Source organism: Pan paniscus, chromosome 4, assembly GCF_029289425.2.
Source record: "Pan paniscus chromosome 4, NHGRI_mPanPan1-v2.0_pri, whole genome shotgun sequence".
In the NCBI taxonomy this organism is placed as follows: Eukaryota; Metazoa; Chordata; class Mammalia; order Primates; family Hominidae; genus Pan; species Pan paniscus.
The window spans coordinates 34,503,748-34,528,740 of record NC_073253.2 but is presented as its reverse complement, the minus strand read 5'-3'; the positions used below and the strand labels follow the sequence as shown (position 1 = coordinate 34,528,740).

The window sequence follows — 24,993 nt, the reverse complement described above, 5'->3', positions numbered from 1 at the left end:
GCCACATTTTTTGTTATTTTACCATGGTATTTTTTGAAGAGTCCTTGCCATTGTCTCAAAGAATGCCTTATATTCTAGATTTATGGATAGTCATGTGTTCATATTGGCAGTTTTAAGTCATGGCGTGCTGGCCAATGTTTAACAGCCAGCTCTTTGGAAGGACAGTCATGTTTGTAGAGTTTGCTGATTTCTGTAGTGTAAACACTCCCACCAGGGCTGATGTCAAGCTACCACTGGACTGGAGTTGGGAAGAGATGTACACAGTTGATTTTCATGAGTCCATAGGAACCAGCTCTAGACCACCACTGGTCTGAGTACTTTATATATAAACTCAGTATTTTTCACGTGACCCCTGTAAGGCTAAGTATCATACCCAACTTACAAATGAATAAAGTGAGATGCAGAAATAAGAAGTTAATCTTACAAGGGTAAGGGTTGGAGCCCAGATTCAGCCCCAGCCATCCGGCAGCCAGATGTCTGGCCTTTGCCAGCCTGCCCATGGTGAGCCTGCAGGCATCAGTCTAAATACATCTGTTAGTCTCTCACTTTAAAACCATAAACAGGCCAGGCGCAGTGGCTCACACCTGTAATCCCAGCAGTTTGGGAGGCCGAGGTGGGCAGATCACTTGAGGCCAAGAATTCAAGACCAGCCTGGCCAAGATGGTGAAACCCTGTTTCTACTAAAAATACAAAAATTAGCCGGGTGTGGTGGCGTGTACCTGTAATCCCACGTAACTCAGTAAGCTAATGCACGAGAATCACTTGAACCGGGGAGGCGGAGGTTGCAGTGAGCCGAGATTGCGCCTCTGCACTCCAGCCTGGGCAACAGAGCGTGACTGTCTCAAATAAATAAATAAAACCTTAAACAGTAAAAATTCAGTGACGTCCTTCAGGGAGCTTTATTGTATTTCAAGTAATCAACCCGACAAATGAAAAAAACTAAAAACAAAAAAGATATGTGAGAATTTTTACAAGGTAGTAAGTTGGTATCAGTCTTTTTGCCCTGAGGAGTCTTGAATTGTAAGACCAGGAAGAGATTCCAATTTACTTAAATCTTTTGAGATTATCTTGACTCAGAGTCTTGAATGGAGGGATGGAAATTTTGTCTATTCAGTTTCTTTTCTATTTCACTTTCAATTTTCTATTTTAAGGGTTTTCAGGGCCTTTGAGTGTTTCAGTTCTCCTGGCTTTTTCCTTAGTATTACCACTGAGAATGTGAAAACTGAACTAAAATTACACCTTTCAGTCTTCAAGGACTCACATTCTAGAAGGGTCCTGGGATTTGGTGAGGTAATTTCATGTTCATTCTATTCAGACCTTACATGATTTCATAGATCTGGCTTCTATTCTCTTGTCATTATTCCAGACTAAAGAAAGTTGAGGTCTCCCAGGCTAATCATCCTGGTGTTATTCTTGATTCTTTCTTCCTTTTGGTCCCTTTATCTGTTACCAAGTTCTTTTTTTTTTTTTTTTCCTTGCTCTGCCACCCAGGCTGGAGTGCAGTGATACAATCATGACTCATTGCAATCTCTACCTCCCCAGCTCAAGCAATCCTTCCACCTCAGCCCCCTAGTAGCTGGGACCACAGGCATGCAGCGCCACACCTGGCTAATTTTTAAGTGTTTTTGTAGAGACAGGGTTTCTCTATGTTCCCCAGCATAATCTTGAACTCCTGGGCTATGTCCAACCTGTTATCAAATTTCTGATTGTCTTTTTCCCCCTTTGAGGTGTTTCTTTGATTTGTCCCTTCTTCTGTTGTCTTCTAACAGCCCATTATTACCTCAAACCATTCTTACTGTATTGGCCTTCTGACTGGGCCTTCTACTAGGTTGACCCAGGAGTTTTTATTATATTATCCCTAGGCTGTAATTGAGAGTTGCGAAGAGTGAGCTAACAGTAAATATAACATCACAGAAGCATATGATACTCTAATTACTAAGTGAAGAAAATCATGTAAAGTAAAAGTATGATACAGTTTTATATGTGTATATTTACATAATGCACAGCATGCAGACTTTTATATTTTTAAAGATTATATATGCTTATTATTGTATTACTAATATGCTTATTGGCTATGTGTATATCTTTGGAGAAATATCTATTCCTATATACATACGAACATACATATATATGTATATGTAGACTCAAAATGTTAACTGATTATTTCTGGATGGTGAGGTTACTGGTGATTTTAATTTCTTTACTTTGCAAATGCAGTTGGCTCTTGATATCTGTGGGTTCTGCATCCATGGATTTAACCAACTGCAGATTGAAAATATTCAAGGAATGAAAAGGATGGTAGCATCTATACTGAACACATACAGGCTTTTTTCCCCCTTGTTATTATTTCTGAAACAGTACAGTATAACTGCTATTTATTTATAGCATTTACATTGTATTATGTGTTATAAGTAATCTAGAGATATTTAAAGTCTATGGGAGGATGTACATAGGTTATATACAAGTACTTTACCATTTTATGTAAGGGATTTGAGCATATTGGATTTTAGCATCTGCAGGGGGTCCTAGAACCAATCCCCTATGGATACTGAGGGATGACTGAGCATGATTTCAGAAGTTCCTATAATGTACATATATTACTTTCAGAATAAGAAAAGTGTATGAAAGTTTTTATCCAGAAAAAGAATATTGGCTGAAATTTAGCTAGAGCATTTTGCAACTAGAGCCCCCACTTGAGAGCAGCATTGATTGTTATGTACACTATTTATTGAGGTACCAGATGGTGTGACTATGATATCATTAAAAAAATGATTAACCTCAATGAACCTGACATCAGAGGATTGAATACCAGCATTACAAATGTATTTGTCACTTACTGAGGTACTAACTGTTGTGCATTAGTCACATTACTTTTGATCAAAATGTTGTCAGAAATTAAGGCTGTAGACACTGCTGTGGATTAAATCCTCCCTTGAAACATGTCTCTCTTTTTTTTGTTCTAGAAGATGGACTGTGTATATTCAGTAATCTTCTCAATTGCAAATTATTTAAAAATTGAATTATAATATCATAATAAAAAATTATAGAAATTCATTTGCAAATATTTTCAATTTTTATTAACTTCAGATATCATTGAGCAACACTTCATGGTAAACTTCTCTAGTCATCATAACACTATAACAGCTTTAGAACCAAAGTGTCTTCATCTGCTTCCTATGGACCCAGCAATATCTCTTGGCCAGAGGTTAAATCATAGTGCCTTGACTTCATCCTTAAGTTGGTTGGTAGCATAGTGATAAAATTGCTTGTTGTTATGCTATAAACCCAGTCTACCAGATTGTTACCTGCATTGACCATTTTTCAGCTTACCATTTTTCTAAGTATGGATAATCTCTTTGAAGTTTGGCAAAGTGTATCAAATGGACAAAGACCAAGACGTCAAACAAGGCTTCTTTAAGAGTTATGATGTTATAGGTTTATGATAGTTTTTCATTTTATTCATGTCTTATTTATACCATTGACATCAGAAAGAGCATTGTTGTTCATATCAAAATAATTACTTATCCCTTGTTGCTTTTTTGTTGTTTTAACTGAAATGGGACCCACTAAGAGCTGTGTTAACTCATTTCCATCTTAAGAATTAGATCATCAGAGACAGCTACCCTCAAGTCAAGCTGCTGAGTAGTAGCAAATTAGAGTCTTGAGGACCTGGGCAGGACCTGAGAAGGAAGGAAAGAGTGAGAAAAAAATTGACCATTTGTTACTGCTAAAGCTTTGATACTCATGTCCAGAGAGGCAAGGGCAGAAATACCAAATATGGCTGCTTTCTGGCAAAAGAGAGGGTGCCTAGATAGGAGGACCGGATGGGTCAGTAATTAGAACAAAGACAGCATACGCCACAGTGCAAGAGGGCAACAAGTGGTCAGATCTAAAGTCAGAGCCATGGCTGACGCAGTGGCTCATGCCTGTAATCCCAGCACTTTCGGAGACTGAGACAGGTGGACTGCTTGAGGCCAGGAATTCGAGACTAGCCTGGCCAACATGGGGAAACCCCGTCTCTACTAAAAGTACAAAAATTTGCTGGGTGTGGTGGTGCATGCCTATAATCCCAGCTACTCTGGAGGCTGAGGCAGGAGAATCGCTGGAATCTGGGAGGCAGAGGTTGCAGTGAGCTGAGATCATGCCACTACACTCCAGCCTCGGCGAAAGAGTGAGACTACTACATCGCAAAAAAAAAAAATAAATAAATAATAAATAAATAAATAAAGTCGAAGCCAGAGCAGGAATAACAAGGCAAAGTCAGTGGGCACCCACTCGGGTTTAGGGTGACTCTTAACTCTAAACACCCAGGGCAGTTAGGTCAATGCAACATGTGGCATCTTCAAAACTAGAGAGCATTTTATTTTGTTTTATTTAATTAAATGTTTGTGGGTATATAGTAGGTGTATATATTTATGGGGTACGTGAGATATTTTGATACAGGCATGCAATGTGAAATAAGCATATCACGGAGAATGGGGTATCCATGCCCTCAAGCAGTTATCCTTAGAGTTACAAACAATCCAATTACACTCTTTAAGCCACTCCAAAATACACAATTAAGTTATGACTATAGTAATCCTATTGTGCTATCAAATAGTAGGTCTTATTCATTCTTTCTATTTTTTTGGACCCATTAGCCATCCCCACTTCCCTCCACATTTTAAAGTGGTGACTGAGGGCTGCCTGTCTGATGCTAGGGGCCTGTCCGTTTTGTGTTTGTGGTTTTGCACAGATTATAACACTGTTGGTGGGAATCGTATTATTTGTTTTTGATGAACTTTAATTCAGTGAGAAATAGATAAGTTATATTCATTATGTTCTATCTACTCAGTAAATAAGTATACAGTATACTGTGAATATATTTTTCGGTTCACAAAAAACAGAAATAAAGCTGGATAGTTAAAATGTTGTTTCTAGTATCTGGAAAAAGTCATTTATGTACAATACTTTATTCTAATAATACTAGAAATATCAGAAGTTACAGTTTTAAAAAGTCATGATGATTATATAGGAATAGTCCATCATTCTAGTAGTGTAATCTGGATATCTTTTTCAAGCTAGGAAGCACTGTAGAAATCTTTGGATTTCAGTAGTAAACAGACTGTCTCAACATTTCTGAAACCCACACTACAATAGAGAAATGTTTTTTAAGAGAGGCATTTATTGTCCGTTTGTTGTCTTTTTCATGTTTTTGGATCATCTTTAAAAGGTCGTACAGAATATCTGAGCTACACTATTTTTTAAATGTAGAAAGTAGGCACCTTCTGATCCGTGGTCAGACGCGTTATCCATTGCGCCACTGGCCACATGAAAAAATGCTCACCATCACTGGCCATCAGAGAAATGCAAATCAAAACCACAATGAGATACCATCTCACACCAGTTAGAATGGCAATCATTAAAAAGTCAGGAAACAACAGGTGCTGGAGAGGATGTGGAGAAATAGGAACACTTTTACACTGTTGGTGGGACTGTAACCTAGTTCAACCATTGTGGAAGTCAGTGTGGCAATTCCTCAGGGATCTAGAACTAGAAATACCATTTGACCCAGCCATCCCATTACTGGGTATATACCCATGACCCAGCCATCCCATTACTGGGTATATACCCAAAGGACTATAAATCATGCTGCTATAAAGACACATGCACACGTATGTTTATTGTGGCATTATTCACAATAGCAAAGACTTGGAACCAACCCAAATGTCCAAGAATGATAGACTGGATTAAGAAAATGTGGCACATATACACCATGGAATACTATGCAGCCATAAAAAATGATGAGTTCATGTCCTTTGTAGGGACATGGATGAAATTGGAAATCATCCTTCTCAGTAAACTATCACAAGAACAAAAAACCAAACACCGCATGTTCTTACTCATAGGTGGGAATTGAACAATGAGAACACATGGACACAGGAAGGGGAACATCACACTCTGGGGACTGTTGTGGGGTGGGGGGAAGGGGGGAGGGATAACATTGGGAGATATACCTAACGCTAGATGACGAGTTAGTGGGTGCAGCGCACCAGCATGGCCCATGTATACATATGTAACTAACCTGCACATTGTGCACATGTACCCTAAAACTTAAAGTATAATAATAATTAATTAATTAATTAAAAAATAAATTAAAAAAGAAAGTAGGCACCTTATTTCTATTTTATTTCTATGTATGCACAAAAATAAGGAAAGATGCTAGTAGGAGTCTGTAAAATTGCACTGTGAGGTAGGGTGATAGGAAGAGCACAGTTTGAGTCTAGGCTCAATTGCTTTAGGCTAACGGCTTTTTCTCTCTGAACTTCATTTGTAAAACTTAGGTAATGAAGACCTACCTTTATGGTTGTTGTAAAGAATATGTAGTGGCTTCTTCGTAGTCTTTGATTAGTAAATGTTTGTTTTCCTTTCAGCTTTCCTTTTGGACCTATTTACAGTTAGTTTATTACATTTTCTCATTTTCCAGTCTTTGAAGAATTTGTGACTTATCACCACCTACTTAAACATTTTTTGTGCCTCTTAATCTCTCTTGGAGGCAGAGTAGTTACTATAAAGATTTAAGCTCAGCTATATATTTCCTGTTACTTAAAAAGATACTTTATACTTGGCCATTCTTAAAAATTAAGTTTTGGGTCCTTTTTGTAGTTTAATTATGTACACTTCACACATCCACAATTGATCACTACATACAGATGTCCACAATTTATATGACACTACATACATTGACATAAAATACTATGATATGAGATAATGGGATAATTTAAGAAAAAAGAAAAAAGTATAAAAAAGTATTCATGTATGTTTTCCGAATAAGTTTTTCATTAAAAGCCATTTAGGCTTTTAGATCAATAAATATTATAGTTTTAAGTAGCCAGAGACTTGAGGCAATGACCATTATCTTTTAAAAAACAAATCTGAAATTTAGTTTTTATATGCATTATTAATAAGATAACTGAAGATAAGTGAAAAAAGTACCTTTTCCCCTTGTCTTCAATAAATATTTATTACAGTGTTTATTTTATGCCAACATTATAAACTAGATGTTAGGTCTACAATGGGGTTAATGAGATAGACAACCTGCTTTCAAGAAGCTTCCAGTTTAGTGTGAGAGAAAGGTGTTGAAACTGTTATTCCGGATTTGGAGGATGCTATGAAGGAGAAGCACAAGGGAAGCTGATCCACATGAATATTTCATGATGTTATTGAAGCAAAATGAAAATGACTGCTATATTTATGTTATATCTTAAGTTCAAATGTCAGGGTCAGATGAAATCTGTGATATATTCTTAATGGTTGATATCTTTACATAGAAGTTGTTTTAAATTTATATACAAAACAGAAGCCTCAATAATTTAGTTATTATATTAAAAAGTAAAGCTGTTTGGTGTAATCTCCATTTCTCTTAACTGTTAGGAATGCCTGCTGATCATCTGTATGCTTACACTAGCTGATAAAGTGATTGCTTGTTGTAGAGCTATTATAGGTTTAAGATATCAGTTTGCTCACCTTTTTGTTGTTGCTGCTGCTTCCATAGGAAATTCAGTGAACATTATCACTCCTTGTGTAAAGCAGTGCATCACCTAGCAACTGTTGACTGCATTTTCTCCCTGGCCAAGGTCGCTAAACAAGGAGATTACTGCAGGTAATATATTTTTCATTTTCCTCTTTATCAGTGCTTTAGATAAGATGACATTATTCAATTAATTATAGTGTCTTTATTATAAAATATTACAGTTACTCAAATGTGTTAGACTCTTGGGAAAGCTGAATGTCATACATATATAGCTTGATTTGAAAATTAAATTCATTTCTTGCTTGCTCTGTCACTGAGTACAATGAAAGCAGATGTTAAAGTTTATGTGGGTGACATTTTTATAAAGTTTCAGCACTCTTTTCATTTGTTAGCTTTTACTTGAACACTTTTATAATTATAAAAGTTTGATTAGGCAAGAAAAGACTGAGAAGATAGGGACTGAGGGGCATTTTAGTGATCTGTTCCTTTTGTTAAGAGCCCATATTCATCCCACTATTCTTTATTGACCTCTAAACATCCCAACATGGAATATTTATTCTCTTTTTCATAAAGGATGTTAGCACAAACAAATCTAACTTTAAAATTCAGATGGCTGGGCACGTGGCTCACGCCTCTAATCCCAGCACTTTGGGAGGCTGAGGCAGGCAGATCACGAGGTTAAGGCATCGAGACCATCCTGGCTAACACAGTGAAATCCCATCTCTACTAAAAATACAAAAAAATTAGCCGGGTGTGGTATCATGTGCCTGTAATCCCAGCTACTCAGAAAGCTGAGGCGGGAGAATTGCTTGAACCCAGGAGGTGGAGGTTGCAGTGAGCCAAGATCGTGCCACTGCACTCCAGCCTGGGCAAGAGAGTGAGACTCTGTCTCAAAAAAAAATTTTTTTTTTCAGACAAAACTTTCATACAAGTTGTATGTCTTCCAAAGCTTGATTTTATATATACTTAAGAAAAAGTAAGACTAGGCTTGGTGGCTCATGCCTGTAATCCCAGCATTTTGGGAGGCTGAGGCAGGAGCATCTCTTGAAACCAGGATTTTGAGACCAGCCTGGGCAACATATTGAGACCCTATCTCTACAAAAATTAAAAAATTAGCTGGGCGTGGTGGTGCACACCTGTAGTTCCAGCTGCTTGGGACACTGAGGATTGCTTGAGCTCAGAAGTTTGAGGCTGCAGTGAGCCATGATAGTGCCCATGCACTCCAGCCTGGGTGACAGAGCAAGAGCCTGTCTCAAAAAAAAAAAAAAAAAAAAGAGAGAGATAGAATTTAAAAAAAAAAAATTAAATAAAGTTGTTCAAGTTCAAATGTTTTATTCTTTCCAGGAGGCATCTAGATTATTCCCTTCACTGCCATAGGTTTCATCAGTATGCTTTCTTGCTATGCGTGTTCTATCCTAGTGTATCCTCCCAGCTCTGTGAGTTATCCTTTGCATCCTTTTCTGCCAGGAAGCGTTTTGTCATTATATAATTTTGATAGCAACAGAATAAGTCGATGTAAATTTTAGTGCAGAAAAAATCACTTAAAATTTTGTTCCAAAGTGAAAATCTTCCTGGTAAATCATATCAGTGTCATGAATATTATATAATGATTTCACTTGGCAGAGCACCTAGGATTTTATTTTAAAATTAATGTCACAAATACTTTCATTTTTTTCTTTTACAATGAATTTGTAACCCACCTAGACAAAAAATCTTGTCTTCAGAATTACACTCTAAAATCCAAAAACTATCCTTTTTTCATAATTTTCAGTGTCTCTCTCCAACAGATGATTTCAAAGTATTTACTCAGAAGACACTGTAGTCACTTTGTTTTTTTTTTTTTTTTTTTTCCTGAGACAGAGTCTCACTCTGTGGCCCAGGCTGGAACGCAGTGGTGCGATCTCGACTCACTGCAACCTCTGCCTCCCAGGTTCAAGGGATTCTCCTGCCTCAGCCCCCTGAGTAGCTGAGATTACAGGCGTGTGCCACCACGCCTGGCTAATTTTCATATTTTTGGTAGAGATGGGGTTTTACCATGTTGGCCAGGCTGGTCTTGAACTCCTGGCTTCAAGCAATCCACCTGCCTTGGCCTTCCAAAGTGCTGGAATTATAGACGTGAGCCATAGCGCCTGTCCTGTAGTCACTTTCTTTGCAAAATGTGAGAGCATCTGGGATTTTATTAGCCAGATATATTTAAGAAGAATAATTTAGGAAAGTAGTATTTATTGGTGTTATGAGCAAGTTCAGAAATGTGGTTACACATGAAAGTTCTGAGTCAAAGAACTATAGGAGGTCATTGGTAGGATATTATGCTTTTGAAAAAAGACCAATGAATCACCAAGAAACTGATGAAAAGATGTTCAATCTTAGTAATCAGTGAGTGCAAATTAAAACAATGGGATAACGCTGTGTACCTGTTATGTTGACAAACATTAGAAAGTTTAATAATACCAACTTTAAGTGAGGGTATGAGAAAACAAGTTAACTTTCATATCCTGCTTGTAGGAAGGTAGATTGGCATATCTACTCTTGTCTATTAAAATAAAAAATATGCATACTCTGTGACTTAGGAATCCCACTTTAAAAATTTACTCTAGCTTTGGGAAACACTTGGACTTGTACACATGGAGATGTGTATAGGATTGTTCATTGCGTCATCGTTTATAAGTAAAAATTTGGATGCAATCTAAATGTTTAACAGTGGAAAATGTGTAGCAGCTTTGAAAATCTGACAAGAAGTGATCTTCAGTATACTCTACTGTAAGGGCCTATTGAACCTAATTTCAGTTTCTTAAAGGCCATCTAAAGAACAAAGACAAAGTTTACTTTTTTTCCTTTAAAAAGGAGAGTAAAACTTACTCTGTCTTACACTTACCATGTGGGTTTATTGGATTGTTTTATAAATGTAAGATGCATTTTGGGATCTTTAGTGATCTTATTTTTTCTGTATCTTGGAACATTTTGTTATTTCATCATCCTGAGTATTGTTTTAACATTGTTTATCATTTGTTTCAACAATAATATAAAAGTCTAAAATGAAAAGAAAATGAGAGAATGATGATGCAGAAGTGAGGGGAGAAATCACTATCACGTCATCCTTCTGTTTTCTTATTGTATTGCCCGCGTTACATCATCTTCCAAGAAGGTATTAAAGAAGAGTGCAGATGCCACAGTTGGAGTCTGCTTCTAATTTTCATTGAACACAGTTGAAAATTCAGAATTTTTCGTTGTTCACCCGTAAAGGCAAAGAGAACAAAATTGACAGAAGGCCTTTCATAATTATTAGCTTAATCAGATGATGAATGTGAAGAGAAAAAAACCAGTGCCCTGCATATTCATGGTGATGGTGAAATTTCATGTATCAGCAAAATCTGAGATTCTGAATGCTCAGAAAATATCCTAGGTAAATTTTCTCAAACTCAAAAGTTGGTGTGTGAATAATATATTTGTAAGGGCAAAATGAACTCTGTTATTCTTGTCCAGTTAGTCATTCAATAGGAAACATTCATCATGTAATATTTGGTGACAAGAACCTGGACTGTCCTGTTTTGCTGAAAGATGTGATAGTATTCTTCTATCTTTTATAATATTTATTCACTAAAATTTACTTGATACAATTTATAGGTTACAATTTATAGACAGACAGGAGATTGAAAGGATATAGATGATGTAGAAATAAAGGTACTCATTTGATTATTCTAATTGGTGTTGATAAGTCAGAAAATGAAAATATTTTGCAATTATGGAGCAAAGATGACCATCTCTTTAAGAAAATTATGAGCTTTAAAAGATTTCAAAAACTTCTTCAAGTATTTGCATTTTTGTTGATACAAATGTGAAAAGAATCAGAAATAATCAGCTCTAGAAGCTATTAGAAATGTATTGAAATTTGGAATTTAGTATTTATGAATGAATATGTTCCAGATGCATGCTTGACGGCTGATGAGCAATGACATTCAGAATGTCTTACCCATTTCAGATATATATGCCTTGAAAACCAGGAGAATATGGAATAAAACTTTTGAGATTTGCTGTGTTTAAATTCTTATTAAAATTTGTCATGAGGTTGATTTTTTTTACTATCCCCTTATTCTCATTTCTGTAAAATTATTTGTGAAATGACTTTAAAGGAATATATTAAATCCAGATAGTAAATGGTGAAATCTATTTTTTGTGTGTGTAGTGAGAGTTAAAATAAACTATTGAATTTTTTAAGTTACAGAATGATAGATTACAGTATGACTTTTCCAAAGAAATCACAACCAGTGTGATGCATACATAAACATAAATGCACAGAAGAAGGTTGGAAAGGGTAGACACCAAGCTGGTCTCAGTAGTAACATCTGGGAAGGAGAGCTGAGAGTAGGGCAGGGCTCAGAGGTGCTTGAATACACAGCTAAAGCTGTAGATAAAACAGATATAGAGGTCTTTAAAAAGCATAAAGAACAACAAGGTCAAAAAATGATTCTTGTATCAAAGTAAAAGATACAAAAGACCGTAGAAAGATGTTTTAATTGAACAGCGTATGAAAATTTTAGGTCATTTCATTTCCAAGTCCAACACATAGTTTATATTAATAATTACGTCTAGAAATAATTTTATGTGATTTACTTTATTATATTCATTAATGAAAATAAGTAGCAATAATCTGAACTGTTATCTTTACTGATGAAAATATTGGTTTGATCTCAGACAACAATAGAAAAATGAAGAATAAAGCCCAGCATGGTGACATGCACCTATAGTCCCAGCCTCCTCAAGAAGCAGAGGCAAGAGGATCACTTGAGCCTAGGAGCTTGAAGCTGTAGTGTGCTATGATTGTGTCTGTGAATAGTCACTGCACTGCAGCCTGGGCAGCACACTGAGACCCTATCTCTTAAATAAAAAAAAAAAGAAAGAAAAGAAAAAAAAGATCTTGTAAAGGTAAACTACAAGGGTGAAGCCATTTATAAGACTCTCCTAAAGTATGTGCTTCAGTGCACTATTATAATAATAAATGTTTTCCCAATTTTGATCTTATAGTTCAAATTTAACTTTTATACTCAAGGTTTTATTCTGGACATATGTTCTTAAAATCTATGTTTAAAGTTTTGTTTTCTGTCGTACAAACAGAGTACTGAAATTTTTCATGCTATCTTAGAGTTTTGTTTTTTTTTTAAGGCTATTTCCATGCCTAGTAAATTGAAACATATTTCTTTTTTGCAGACCAACTGTACAAGAAGAAAGAAAAATCGTAATAAAAAATGGAAGGCACCCTGTGATTGATGTGTTGCTGGGAGAACAGGATCAATATGTCCCAAATAATACAGATTTATCGGTAAGTACCTTATGCCAAAAAATAAGTCGATGATAACATCCCAAACTTTTACATACCAAAGAAACATTTTTATAATTAAAAGTTACCCAAATTTCAACTTTGGCTTTAAATGGGCTAAGCCTGGACATAGTTTTATATTTACCACGAAATGTGGAATTGGTGCTATTTCCAATGGAAGATTATCAATAGGTTTAGTAACTAAAAGTTTAGTTCTAATTAGTTATCCTAGGTAACCCAATAAAAATATTTTACATTTGTAAATACCCAATATGCAAATAGAGTTGGAATTATACCATAGTTTTGCAAATTCATATTAGCATGTAGTGTTCCATCCTTTGTACTGTGACTATTTTCAGATGTTCTATGCAAGAATCAGAGATGCCTTTGCAGATTCCAGTGATGAGAATTTTCATTATAGGGGCTGGATTTCTCTTACATAACACAAATGATCCTGAATACTTAATTTACTTAACACATACTTACTGAGTGCCTGTGTCTCAGGTAATGAAGTATTAGGAACAGAGACTAGTAAGCAAGACAGAACTCTTCCCTGCCCTCACAGAGCTTGTTGTATAGCAGAGAAGATAGGCTAGTGCAATACAGCTTAGTGCATGGCATGATAGAGGAGACCAGGATGGCCTGGGGATAGGTAGCAGGTTGGCCTAACCCAAGGGCAGGGAAGCATTGAGGAATGTTCCCCAGGGAGGAGATACCAACTGAAGAATGAGTCAGTGCAAGCTAAGGTATTGAAGGGGAGTATTCCAGGTAGAAGAACCAGCATGGCAGATATTGGAAGTGAAGCATAGCAGGAGGAATTCGAGGAACTGAAAGATGATGAGTAAGGTTGGAGTACAGAGTGTGAACAAAGAAGTGTTCAGAGATAAGGAAGAGGCCAGTTCACTCATATCAAGAAATTTGCATTTTTACCCCTAAAAGATTAAGAATACTAGCAAGAGAGTGATAGAAGCTGGGTAAAAATAGTGAAGTCATGGCAGGGTGTTTGAGTTCCATTGTCAAAGCTAAATGGAGCTGGGCACTAAGTGGTAAGGATTGATCTTATTCAGTAATACTCCTGCATAGGGAAGAGTCCGGTGTGAACTGAACTTGACTTCATTTTGGCATAGATGACTGGGTGTTTTAAAGGGAATACGAGGGAACAGGGAAAGGGAATGAGCTGGGGGAGGAGAGAGAGTGAGGTGTGGTTATTTGAAACCCATCTGGGTTTACTAATTGTTTGCTTATACCACATTTCAAAGAGTCAGCTCTCTGGTCCTTAAGAAGACAATTCTGGGTGATAGATTTACATCACAAAGGGGCAGAAAAAGTATTTATAATTGCAAGCTTTCTAAGGTAACTGTTCTAAGAAGGGCTTCACCATCTGGCTGCCTGTCACCAAATTTTGGCTGGAATGGCGAATCCTGGCAGCACTGAGTTTTCTCAGGCAGATACTTTTAGTGGGGCTGGGGTCATCCTAAGGATGCAGCCTTGAGCTGTTAGAAACTATGCTAGTGGGGTAACTTCTAAGTAGGGAGGGTGGACAAAATCATTTTTACTCAAAGTCTCTAGGTTTTTATAGGTCAAAGTTGAGAACTAGTCCAGAAGAGGGCTCAGAGAAAAAACCTGATGAGAATTTGGTCAAGGACATGGGGTAAAACGGTATGGTGATGGGTCAAAAAATTAATATGTAGGGAGTAGTTATGTGAGAGAGAAGGTATCAGAGAATAAAATGCCTGACTTTCAGATATCAAATGTGCTGTTTTTCTGGTTGATGGCAAGATCCTATGTATGGCTATGGAAGGTGGGTAGCAGAAGGGAGAAGGTCTTTGGAGATGAAGAGATCAAGGAACAGAGTTTGGGAAAAAGTTGTCCATGTGAATGTTGAAATCTAAGATAACAGCAAGATATGCCATGGAGGAAAACAGGGATCCAGGTGTCTGAGATTGCGAGGAATGGCGATTGGGAATCCTGAAGTTTATAGATAGCTTAGATTGAGGACAGACAGTGGTAAAGCCCTAAAGAAGAGCTTCTGAACCCTGAACCCTGAGGTACATGGTCCATGGTTGGATGTGGCAGAAAGGTCAGCGCCCAAATGAGAGAGCTGCAGGGGAATAACAAACAGCCAGCCAGTTTTCATTTTAGTGTATGAAGGAAATGTTAAGCAAGGTGGTTAGAAACAGAAGTACTAAGGAACTCTTCTGAGGACAGTGAAAGAATTGAGATGTAGGGGAGCATTTGGAATGTAGATCAGAGAAAGCTCAGAGTAGTAGCGAGCTGGGACTGTAACAGAGTATTCTACCTTGGGCTGTGAGCAGAGGTGGCAGAGATGTGTGGCATGGTGCATTTGGCTGGCCATGAGAGGGGGATGTGAAGGGAAATACTTTGAATGACATCTAGTTTAATTTATAATATGGATTTTCATATCATAACAAGACTTGTTGGTAGTATATAATGCATGTCTTAGTCTGTTCAGGCTGCCGTAACAAAATATCATAGACTGAGTAGCTCATAAACAACAGAAATTTATTACTCAGAGTTGTAGAGGCTGGAAAGTCCAAGATCAAGGTACCAGCAGATTCAGTTTCTGGTGAGGGCCTGTTTCCTGGTTCCTAGATGACACCTCACATGGTGGAATGGGTAAAGGGTCTCTTACTCATGTATTCACACAGTGGAAGGGATAAGGGGTCTCTCTCAGGCCCTCATGAACTTGTCATCTCCTGAAGGCCCCATCTTCTAATACCATTGCCTTGAGGGTTAGGATTTCAACATACGAATTTGGGAGAGAGACAAATATTCATACCATAGCAACCTAAGACCCAATGTCTATAAACTTGTGCATTCTTTTTAGGAAATTTTTATATGTGGTAGTCAAACAAGTTAATAAGTACCAATCTTTTTATTGTCTTTAAAAAGAAGACTATGTCTTTGAGAGGCCGAGGCAGGAGGATTAGTTGAAGTCAGGAGGTCGAGACCAACCTGGCCAACATGGCAAAACCCTGTCTCTACTAAACATAAAAATTAGCTGGGCATGGTGGCGCCTCCCTAAGATTCCAGCTACTCAGGAGGCCGAGGCAGGAGAATTGCTTGAACCCAGGAGGCCGCTGCACTCCAGCCTGAGCAACAGAGTGAGACTGTCTCAAAAAAAAAAAAAAAAAGAAGACTATGTCAACATAAGAATTTTTTTTTTCAGTTCTCATAATACCAGTAGGATATAGCTTTTCTTGAGAAAGTAATATAAGTTAAATATAAACTAAGCAACTAAATATTAGAACTATAAGTTTCTTAAAATAATTTCCTGTTACTGTTTCCCTGCCCATCTACTTGACCTCAAGAATATTACCCTTGGGATTGACTTATTTCTTTTTTTCTTTCCTTTTTCATTCTTTTTCTTTCAAAACGTATGTTACACTTTAATAAAGCAAGATTTGAAGAACTAAAATAGCCTTCTGTCTAATTACAATAATGTTTTAAAGAAACATTGAACTCTTACATTTAAATCTTTACAAAATAAATGGAGTAATTTTTTTTTCAAGCAGGCACCTCAGAATATTCCAGAATATTCGTTTCTATTACATATGCTTTTTCTAACTTGAGTAGGAGTTGATATAGAACTGTTGCTATGGTGAAGTGCATTCTATTTTTCAGGGTAAAAATTTATATATAGGGATAGTGTTGAGAAAGAACTTACGTAAAATTCAATTTAAAATATTTTATGGATGTTAATTATAAAATATACCCTGAAAATAATTTCAAAGTTAAATGACATTGTTGTTTTTGATAATCATGTGGTTTTAAGAACTGGTGCTTTGTACATGTAACTATAAGTATACTTTTCTGTATTCTGTATTACATGAACTTATTATAGTGCTTCTGAATAAGCCAACTTTCTGCCCGCTTTTCCTCTCCCAGTTTTAAGAATACTTTTTAAAATACTCTTTCTTTTTGTCCCCTTCCTTGATTCACTATATAATCCAAGCATTTATACATGTGGTCACCGCTGGAGCTCCCTCCTCCACCCTGCCCACCTCCATGGATTCTCTACTCTGCAGCCACAGGGCTTCTGGAACATGCCATGCCACTCTCCCTTTTGAATTCATACTTCACACTCCAGCCAGATTGGACTTCATGCCGTTCCCAAGTCACTGTGCCTCTGGGACTTGGCAGATGGTGTTCCCTCTGCCTAGAATGTCATCTTTCCCCACCCCACCCACTCCCGCCTCACACACTCCAACATCCACCCACCCAACGCCCACCCGACTCCCCAGCTCTGGCTTGTTCAAGTCTTGCCTTGGATGTCAGCTCTTGCACTCAGCCTTCCTTTGCCCAGCTGGGATGGGTAACCCTCTCACATACCCTCGCCACTCTATTTCTCCACATCTCAGTACTTATTCCACCAAATTATAATCATTCTTTTTTTGTCTGCCTTTCCCAGTGGACTGTAAGCATGAAGAGAACAGGGACTACATCTCTGTCACCTATGTGTAATCCCAGGATCAGTCACAGTTCTCTGGCACATAGCTGGCACCTAATCAGATTTAATAAATCAATAAGGATTAGCTAGAAGCCTTCAGCAGTCTCCAAGTCTCACTTGAAATTTTTGCCTTTTATTTTCTACACAAAATGTTTTTTTTCAGGATATTATATGGGGATTGCCCCAATTTACAGAATAATTTTACTGTCAAACTAAAAGGGAAATTTGGGATCTTTTAGTGTAACCACGTCTTCATACTTCTGAGTAAACTATGGTTCAGAAAGGGGAAATGATCTGCCAGAGGTTGCTCAGGTTGGGTCGTCTTGAACTGTTTCCCAAAACATAAACATATTTTAAGGCAAGCCAGTGCTTTCCAACCTTTTTCACTTTGCATCACACAGAAAATGATAGTATTTTAATGGAACACTGGATTAAAAGGAGAAGGAAGAGGTTGCTCAGAGGCCAAGGAGGCTGGCCCAGGGACTGTGGCCGCCACAGCCCCACCCACCACCTGTGGGTTAAGGGGTCAGTATCTTGGCACCCCTGTCACCTTGTAAGGCAGCCCAGGACTGCTGCTTAGGGAAACCCCAGCGAACCCACTGCAATCTCAACTCTCCCAGGATTGTTTGTTAAACCAAATGACTCTTTTTTTTTAGTGGATGGATTTTCAACAGCAGTTAAAGTTGGGGTTTTCAGTTCATTTGTAGGGTTTTTGTTTTTAGTATAAATAATATAAATTTCAACTAATGGAGGGGAGGGGAAAGAGTGGTTGACAGCTTCTCAGTTTGTTGGGTGGGAAGAAAATGAGTCAAACGTGCACAACAGGAAGATTCCCAGGAAGCGCTCGAACCCTGTAGCTCTCTAGCCCAAGCAGAATTCACAGCCCAGGTGTTTTATTGCTGGGGCAGGGTAGACATTGAGATGCTAGTCACAGTCCCTTCTTGTGAGATCAGGATGGGCCTAGGGTGCTTCAGTCATTAGCTCCGCATGTGGTATGGAATGGGTGCTCACACGTTTGTTACATGAACAAGTGCTTGAAGCTGGTAAAGATGAGGACAGATTTCCCAATTCCTTCCCTTATCTCAGTACAAATAATGTCTAGCTGGCCCAGAAATACTTGCTTTGGCTGTATAAAAGTTTAAAAGACTAGTTACAGTAATATTCATAAGCTGTTGACAATTTGTGCCTAATTACCAAGTGGAACAGTAATAATACATACCATAAAATATGTCTGAGCTTTAAGCTTAATTTAATTCCATGGCTAAATTATATTCTCACAGATTCTGCTGTAAAGGTGTTTTTCACATAGCATGATCTTTGAATCATGGGCCCATGGATTAAAATTCTAGGAAACATTAATGGCAATTGAATATTGTTTTCTTGTCAGTCCTTTCCTCTGGTTCTCCTCTCTCCTGCTTCTGAAACAATGGATAGAGAAGGACATTTGTCTGATAAAGTGTTCTGACCTGCACCGCTGTCTCTGCCCAGAATGGCCCTCCCCTCTCTTCTTATCTCTTACCTGTCTGCATTGATTGGACTCACACTGTTCCTGCAGGACCCAACAAAACACTGCCTCTTCCTGAGAGCCTTCACCATCCTCTGGCCAGAAAAAATCCCTTTCTATTCAAGCACTTTCTTTGCTCTGTTTTTAAAGTTCTCATATACTACTTTTGTTACACAAGTGTAGTGGGAAAGTGGCTCACAATGGTAGGAGATTTAAATTAAAATCCTGCTCTGCTGTCATTTCACTCTCATTTTGGATAGACCACGATTACTTGCTGGGCCTTAGTTTCCTCATCTGTAAAAGGAGGTGGTTAAGCTGGGTCACAGCCAGCCCTCACACCCAGGGGAATGTAAATTGGGCAGGATCCAGGTGTTGGAGGGATTTAAGTCCTGACTTTGGCATCTCAACATGCAGCTGGTGCCGCTCTCCAGCTTCATTTTCCCTCTTTCTGTTTCTAGTTCACCTTGGGTTAAAAGTGCAAAGATTTGGCTGAGAGCTTGTCTGGAGGAGGCTTTGACTCAAGAGTCTCTTACCATAACCTGCTGTTGATTGACATTTTCGAGGAATAAAACACTTTGAAACTACCAAACTTTTTCAGCAGTCTGCAGCTGTTATAAAAATAGTTCTCCCATAATTCTTCTTTAAAGACAGTTGTCAATATTTATACCTGTCAAGGAAGATAGCACTTTTTTTTTTCTTTTTTTTTTTTTTTTTTTTTACAGAAAATTAGCTTTTCAGGTCTTAGAAATTAACATGTGACAGTTTTATTTTATTTTTTTTCTGCTGTACATCTGCTGACTTCAGGGATATTATGACTGTCCATTATTCTAGTGTGCTCAGTGATGAACACATGGAGTGAAAACATGTCTTCTCCTATTTAGTAGTGACTATGATTCCCTGTCATTGAGCAAGCGTCCCCATTGAGACATGTCTCAGAGGATGAACTTCACTTAACATTCCAGTTCTGCGACTTAGTTGCTGGGAAAGATATTTAGCTTTAGGCCTCTGTTTCCTCACCTGTATAATGGGAATCCAGTAATATTAGTATTACCCTGTGACATTGTTGTAAGAACTAAATGAAGTGATACATAGAAAATCATTAGCACAGTGCCTGGCACTTGTTATCTGTGATTTTCTTAAGATATCTTGAAGTTTGTCTTTTATTTTTAGATCTTCTCTTCCCCCACAGAAGTTGACATTCTATGTGGAAGTTGCTTAGTTATCACAAGTTTTGACTCACTGTTTAGATACTGGATAAACAATACTAAGATCTTATTGATTGATGCTATTCAGACAAATATTGCCAATACTAAAGGGAACACTTAATAGAATGTACTTCTAGTCTCTTCATAGGTTTGCCAAGGCAGTCCTCTCTAGTTGTTATCCAGCAACATAGTCCCTTCAGCGCAATACTTCCAGCTTTTGTTTGCTATCATTAATTAATTCATTCATCCCCCTTTAGTTTCTTGAGAACTTGCTCTGTGTGTGGCCTCCTTAGGCTTGGTGCTAGCCCAGCTTTGGGCACTGTCTAGGCCAGTCTGGTATTCCCAGTAGGCTCCAGAGTGTGTGGAGAGGTGGTTATTGCCAACTTTCAGATTCTGGCTATTTGGTTAGAACATTCACTCATGCTAACTGGTCCTGCCGATAGATTTTATGTGTCTTTTATATCTGGGAACCCTTGATGTGCGCTGCCTCAAATACGCACAATCTTTCTAAAAGAGATTAGCACATTAGATGAGTGAAATTTCTTGACCATTTCCTTACTTATTGTGTCATCTTGGGAACCGTGGAAACAAGGGGGTCATATATTCTTGACAGATTTTTATAGAGAAAGCAAATGATTGTTTTTGAAATGTAAACATGGTGGAAATCTCTGCTGTAATGCCTTTTGTGTATTACATTCATCTCTTTGATCTATTTATTGGGTGCCTTCTTTGTGCCAAGCCTTGTTCTAGGCAACGGGGATGAACTAGAAGACACAATTCCTGCACTCATGAGAACTTACTTTCTAGAAGTGGGATTGGTAATAAATAAGCAAGAAAATTCAGGTAATTTCAGAGAAGGTTGAAAACAAAATAAAATGGGCTGATGTGATAGAGAATGACAGAGCAGAGGGGCTTCTGTAGATTGGGTGGTCAAGGAAGGTGTGTCCTGGGAGTTGATGTTTGAGTGTAGACCTGTAGAAAGGCCTTAAGGCAGGAATGAACATGTTGTATTCTGGCAGGTGGAAGGAGAGCAGAAATCAAGTCTGGCTAGCACCAAGTGAACATGGTGGAGGGTGGTAGAAGAATGGATCGGAGGCAGACTGTGACCTTTAGACTGTGACCTTTAGACACTTAGAAGTGCTCTGAGGATCTGGATGAGGGCTTTTAGCAAAAAACAAGTTCTGTTTTACTTTTTATGACAGTCACTCTGGCTGCCCTATGGAGAGTGGATTGTGGGCAGAGGAGAAGCAGGAAGACCCAGCAGGAGCTACTGCAGTCACCTGCCTGGGCAGTGGCACTGGGCATGGAGACAGGAGGTTTTATTTACCTAGAGGACCTCCTGATTCTTCAGTCGTGTGTCTTTTTTCCTGCTGGTGTTTACTAGAGTGCCTGATGTACAACTTATCTCGTGCTGGCAGTCTCTTAGGGCTTACTAAGAAAGCCACCATGTTGTCACCTACAAATATTTGAGTTTAGTGGGTTGAACACATTTAGCTTCTAAAGCCTTGAAGTTAGTTCTTCTTTGACATCCTCAAATCCTGGGGCAGGGGTGGTGGGGGCTGGAAAAAATCTGTCTCTACAACAGTATCCCCAAGTCTGACCAGGTTCACCATGCACCACTTTTCCCAGGTACTTCATGCAAACGAATTCCACAACTTCTCATCTTCCAAACAAATCTGGCACAGAGCTCTGGTGCCAATTTAATTCCTGCTCTTTCATTCCACCCAGGGCCACATATTCAAGCAATGTACCTGAATTTAGGATGAGAGATCTTATTTAATTCAACTCCCTGATTTTAGAGGGGAGGAAACTGAAGCCTAGAGAGGTGTATTGGCTTGTCCAAAGTCCACACTAGAAACCACCTTTCTTTTGTGGGCCAATTCTTTATTCATGTTTATACTTTTATTTTCACACTCTGTTATTTTCTTGCTTATCAAGGCTCTCATAGAAATTGACGCCACAGTGAAAATTTTTGTATAATACTTGACATAGTATGCATTCAATGAACAAATGGTTGTTAGTACTCTCATTGCTGTAGAATCCATTTACAAATAAGTGTTAGATTAAGATTTGAAATATAAAGAAAGGGAGGAAATTGCTCCTTAATTCCAAAGATAGCCACTGTTAACATTTTGGAATGTTTCCTTTGTCTTTCTTTGTAATTTTTTTTAAGAAATAGCCATTTTTTATATACAAATTTTTATATCCTGCTTTTTTAGTTAATATTATAACATGAATATTTTCCTATATTCTTAAAAAGTCTTAAGATAACTTTTAATGGCTTCATGGTTTTCAACAATATGGATATACCATAATTGCCTTAATATTTTCTCTGTTGTATCTACTCTTTGCTGTCATGAATAGTCCTGCCATGGTACCTCACAGAATTGATTCTTTAAAAAAAAAAAACAAAAATTGGGGGCACATAGTAGGTGTGTATATTTATGGATTACATGAGATATTTTGATACAGACACCGAATGTGTAATAATGTTACCCTCACATGAGGGTAACTGGGGTATCCATCACCTCAGGCATTTATCCTTTCTTTATGTTACAAACAATCCAGTTATACTCTTTTAGTTATTTTTAAATGTACAATAAATTTTGTTGACTATAGTGACCGTGTTGTCCTATCAAATACTAGATCTTATTCATTGTATGTAACTATATGTTTGTACCCAAGGACCATTCACCTTCTTCACCCCTACTACCCTTCCCAGCCTCTAGTAACCATCCTTCTGCTCTTTATCTCCATGAGTTTAATTGTTTTAATTTTTAGTTCCCACAAAGAAGTGAGAACATGCAAAGTTTATCACTTTGTGGCTGGCTTATTTCACTTAACATAATATCCTCCAGTTCCATCCATGTTGTTGCAAATGACAGGATCTTATTCTTTTTTATGGCTGAATAGTACTCCATTGTGTAGTGTACCACATTTTCTTTGTCCATTCATCTGTTGATGGACACTTAGTTTGCTTCCAAATCTTGGCTATTGTGAATAGTGCTGCAATAAACATGGGAGTGCAGCTGTCTCTTCAATATACTGATTTCCTTTCTTTTGGGTATATATATATACCTAGCAGTGGGATTGCTAGATCATGTGGTAGTTCTATTTTTAGTTTTCTGAGGACCTTTAACTCTTATCCATAACAGTTGTACTAACTTACGTTCCTACCAATAGTGTACAAGAGTTACCTTTTCTCCACATCCTCACCAGCATTTGTTATCGCATGTCTTTTGAATATGTCATTTTGACTGGGGTGAGATGATATCTCATTGTAGTTTCGATTTGCATTTCTCTAATGATCAATCATGTTGCACCTGTTCATATGCCTGTTGTTTGTATGCCTTCGTTTGAGAAATGTCTATTAAGATCTTTTGCCCATTTTTAAATTTTTTTTCAGTTTTTTTCCTGTTCTTTGAGCTCCTTGTATAGTCTGGTTAGCATTCCTTTATCAGATGGATGGTTTGCAAATATTTTCTCCCATTCTGTGGGTTGTCTCTTCACTTTGTTGATTGTTTCTTTTGCTGTGCAGATTTTTATTTAATAATTTGATGTGATCCCATTTGTCCATTTTTGCTTTCGTTGCCTGTGTTTGTGGGGTATTTCTCAAGAAGTTATTGCCCAGACCAGTGTTCTGGAAATTTTCCCCAATGTTTTCTTCTAGTAGTTTCATAGTTTGAGGTTTTAGATTTAAGTCTCTAATCCATTTTGATTTGATTTTTTTACATGGTGAGAGGTAGGAGTCCAGTTTCATTCTTCTGCATATGGGGGTATTGAAGAGACTGTCTTTTCCCCAGCATATGTTCTTGGCACCTTTGTCAAAAATGAGTGCACTGTAGGTGTGTAAATTTGTTTCTGGGTTCTCTATTCTGTTTCATTGGTCTCTGTGTCTGTTTTTATGCCAGTACCATGCTGTTTTGGTTATATAGCTCTGTAGTATAACTTGAAGTCAGATAATGTGATTCCACCAGTTTTGTTCTTTTTGCTTAAGATGGCTTTGGCTGTTCAGATCCTTTTGTGTTTCCATGTAAATTTTAGGATTATTTTTTCTATTTCTGTGAAGAATGTCATTGGTCTTTTAATAGGGATTGCATTGAATCTACAGATTGCTTTAGTTAGTATGGACACTTAAACAATATTTATTCTTCCAGTCCATGCATGTGGAATATCTTTCCCTTTTTGTGTGTCCTCTTCAATTTTTTGCACTAGTTTATGTAGAGCCCTGGGACCTTGAATGAACATAGGTTGTAGTCAGACAGTGGTCACCATGGGCCTTGGGTGAGACCCAGTGTTGTGATGGCTTCAGGTCTGACCCAGTGAGCATTGAAGAATTAGGTATTTATTGTAGCCTTCACAGTCTAGCTTGTTTGTACTTGTTCTTGGGAAAGCTTTCCAAGTATTCAAAGGGACTTGAGTGTTCTGATCTAAATCTGTGGTCACTGCAGCTATGTCTGCATTAGGGGGCACCCCAAGCCCAGTAATACTGTAGCTCTTGTAGACTCTTAGAGTTACCACCTTGGTGGTCTTGCATAATATTCTGGAAAATTCCCTGGATTTCTAGGCAGAGACTCTTGTTCTCCTCCTTTACTTTCCCCCAAACAAACAGAGCCTGTCTCTGCTGAGCCACCTAGAGCTGAGGGAGGGGTGACTCAAGCACCTCTGTGACCACCACCACTGGGACTGCACTGGGTCTGACCTGAAGCCAGCAGAACACTGGGTCTTACCCAAGGCCCGTGGTAACCACTGTCTGACTACCATCTATGTTCACTCAAGGTCCTAGGGTCTACAGTCAGCAGGTGGCAAATCCAGCCTGAAGGGCTATCATTGTTTATACCACCATGCCTGGCAATAGTGAATGATACTCTGGGAGGGAAGTAATTAATTTGACCTTAATGATATGTGTATGATTAGGCAGCCTTGTTCTTTGTTAGCCTTCAACAATAGGGATCTTTTTGGTCACTGTCACAGGAGTGAAGACAG

General features: G+C 38.0%; 1 protein-coding gene across 1 annotated transcript in view; it reads left to right on the top strand.

The window, feature by feature from the left end:
- MSH3 (mutS homolog 3) overlaps positions 1-24,993 on the top strand; it is a 221,027-nt gene that overhangs the window by 124,686 nt on the left and 71,348 nt on the right. The window contains exons 18-19 of the mRNA XM_057302266.2: positions 7,535-7,642; positions 12,719-12,830. Coding sequence (XP_057158249.1) covers positions 7,535-7,642; positions 12,719-12,830 — 220 coding nt within the window. The remainder of the gene's footprint in view (positions 1-7,534; positions 7,643-12,718; positions 12,831-24,993) is intronic.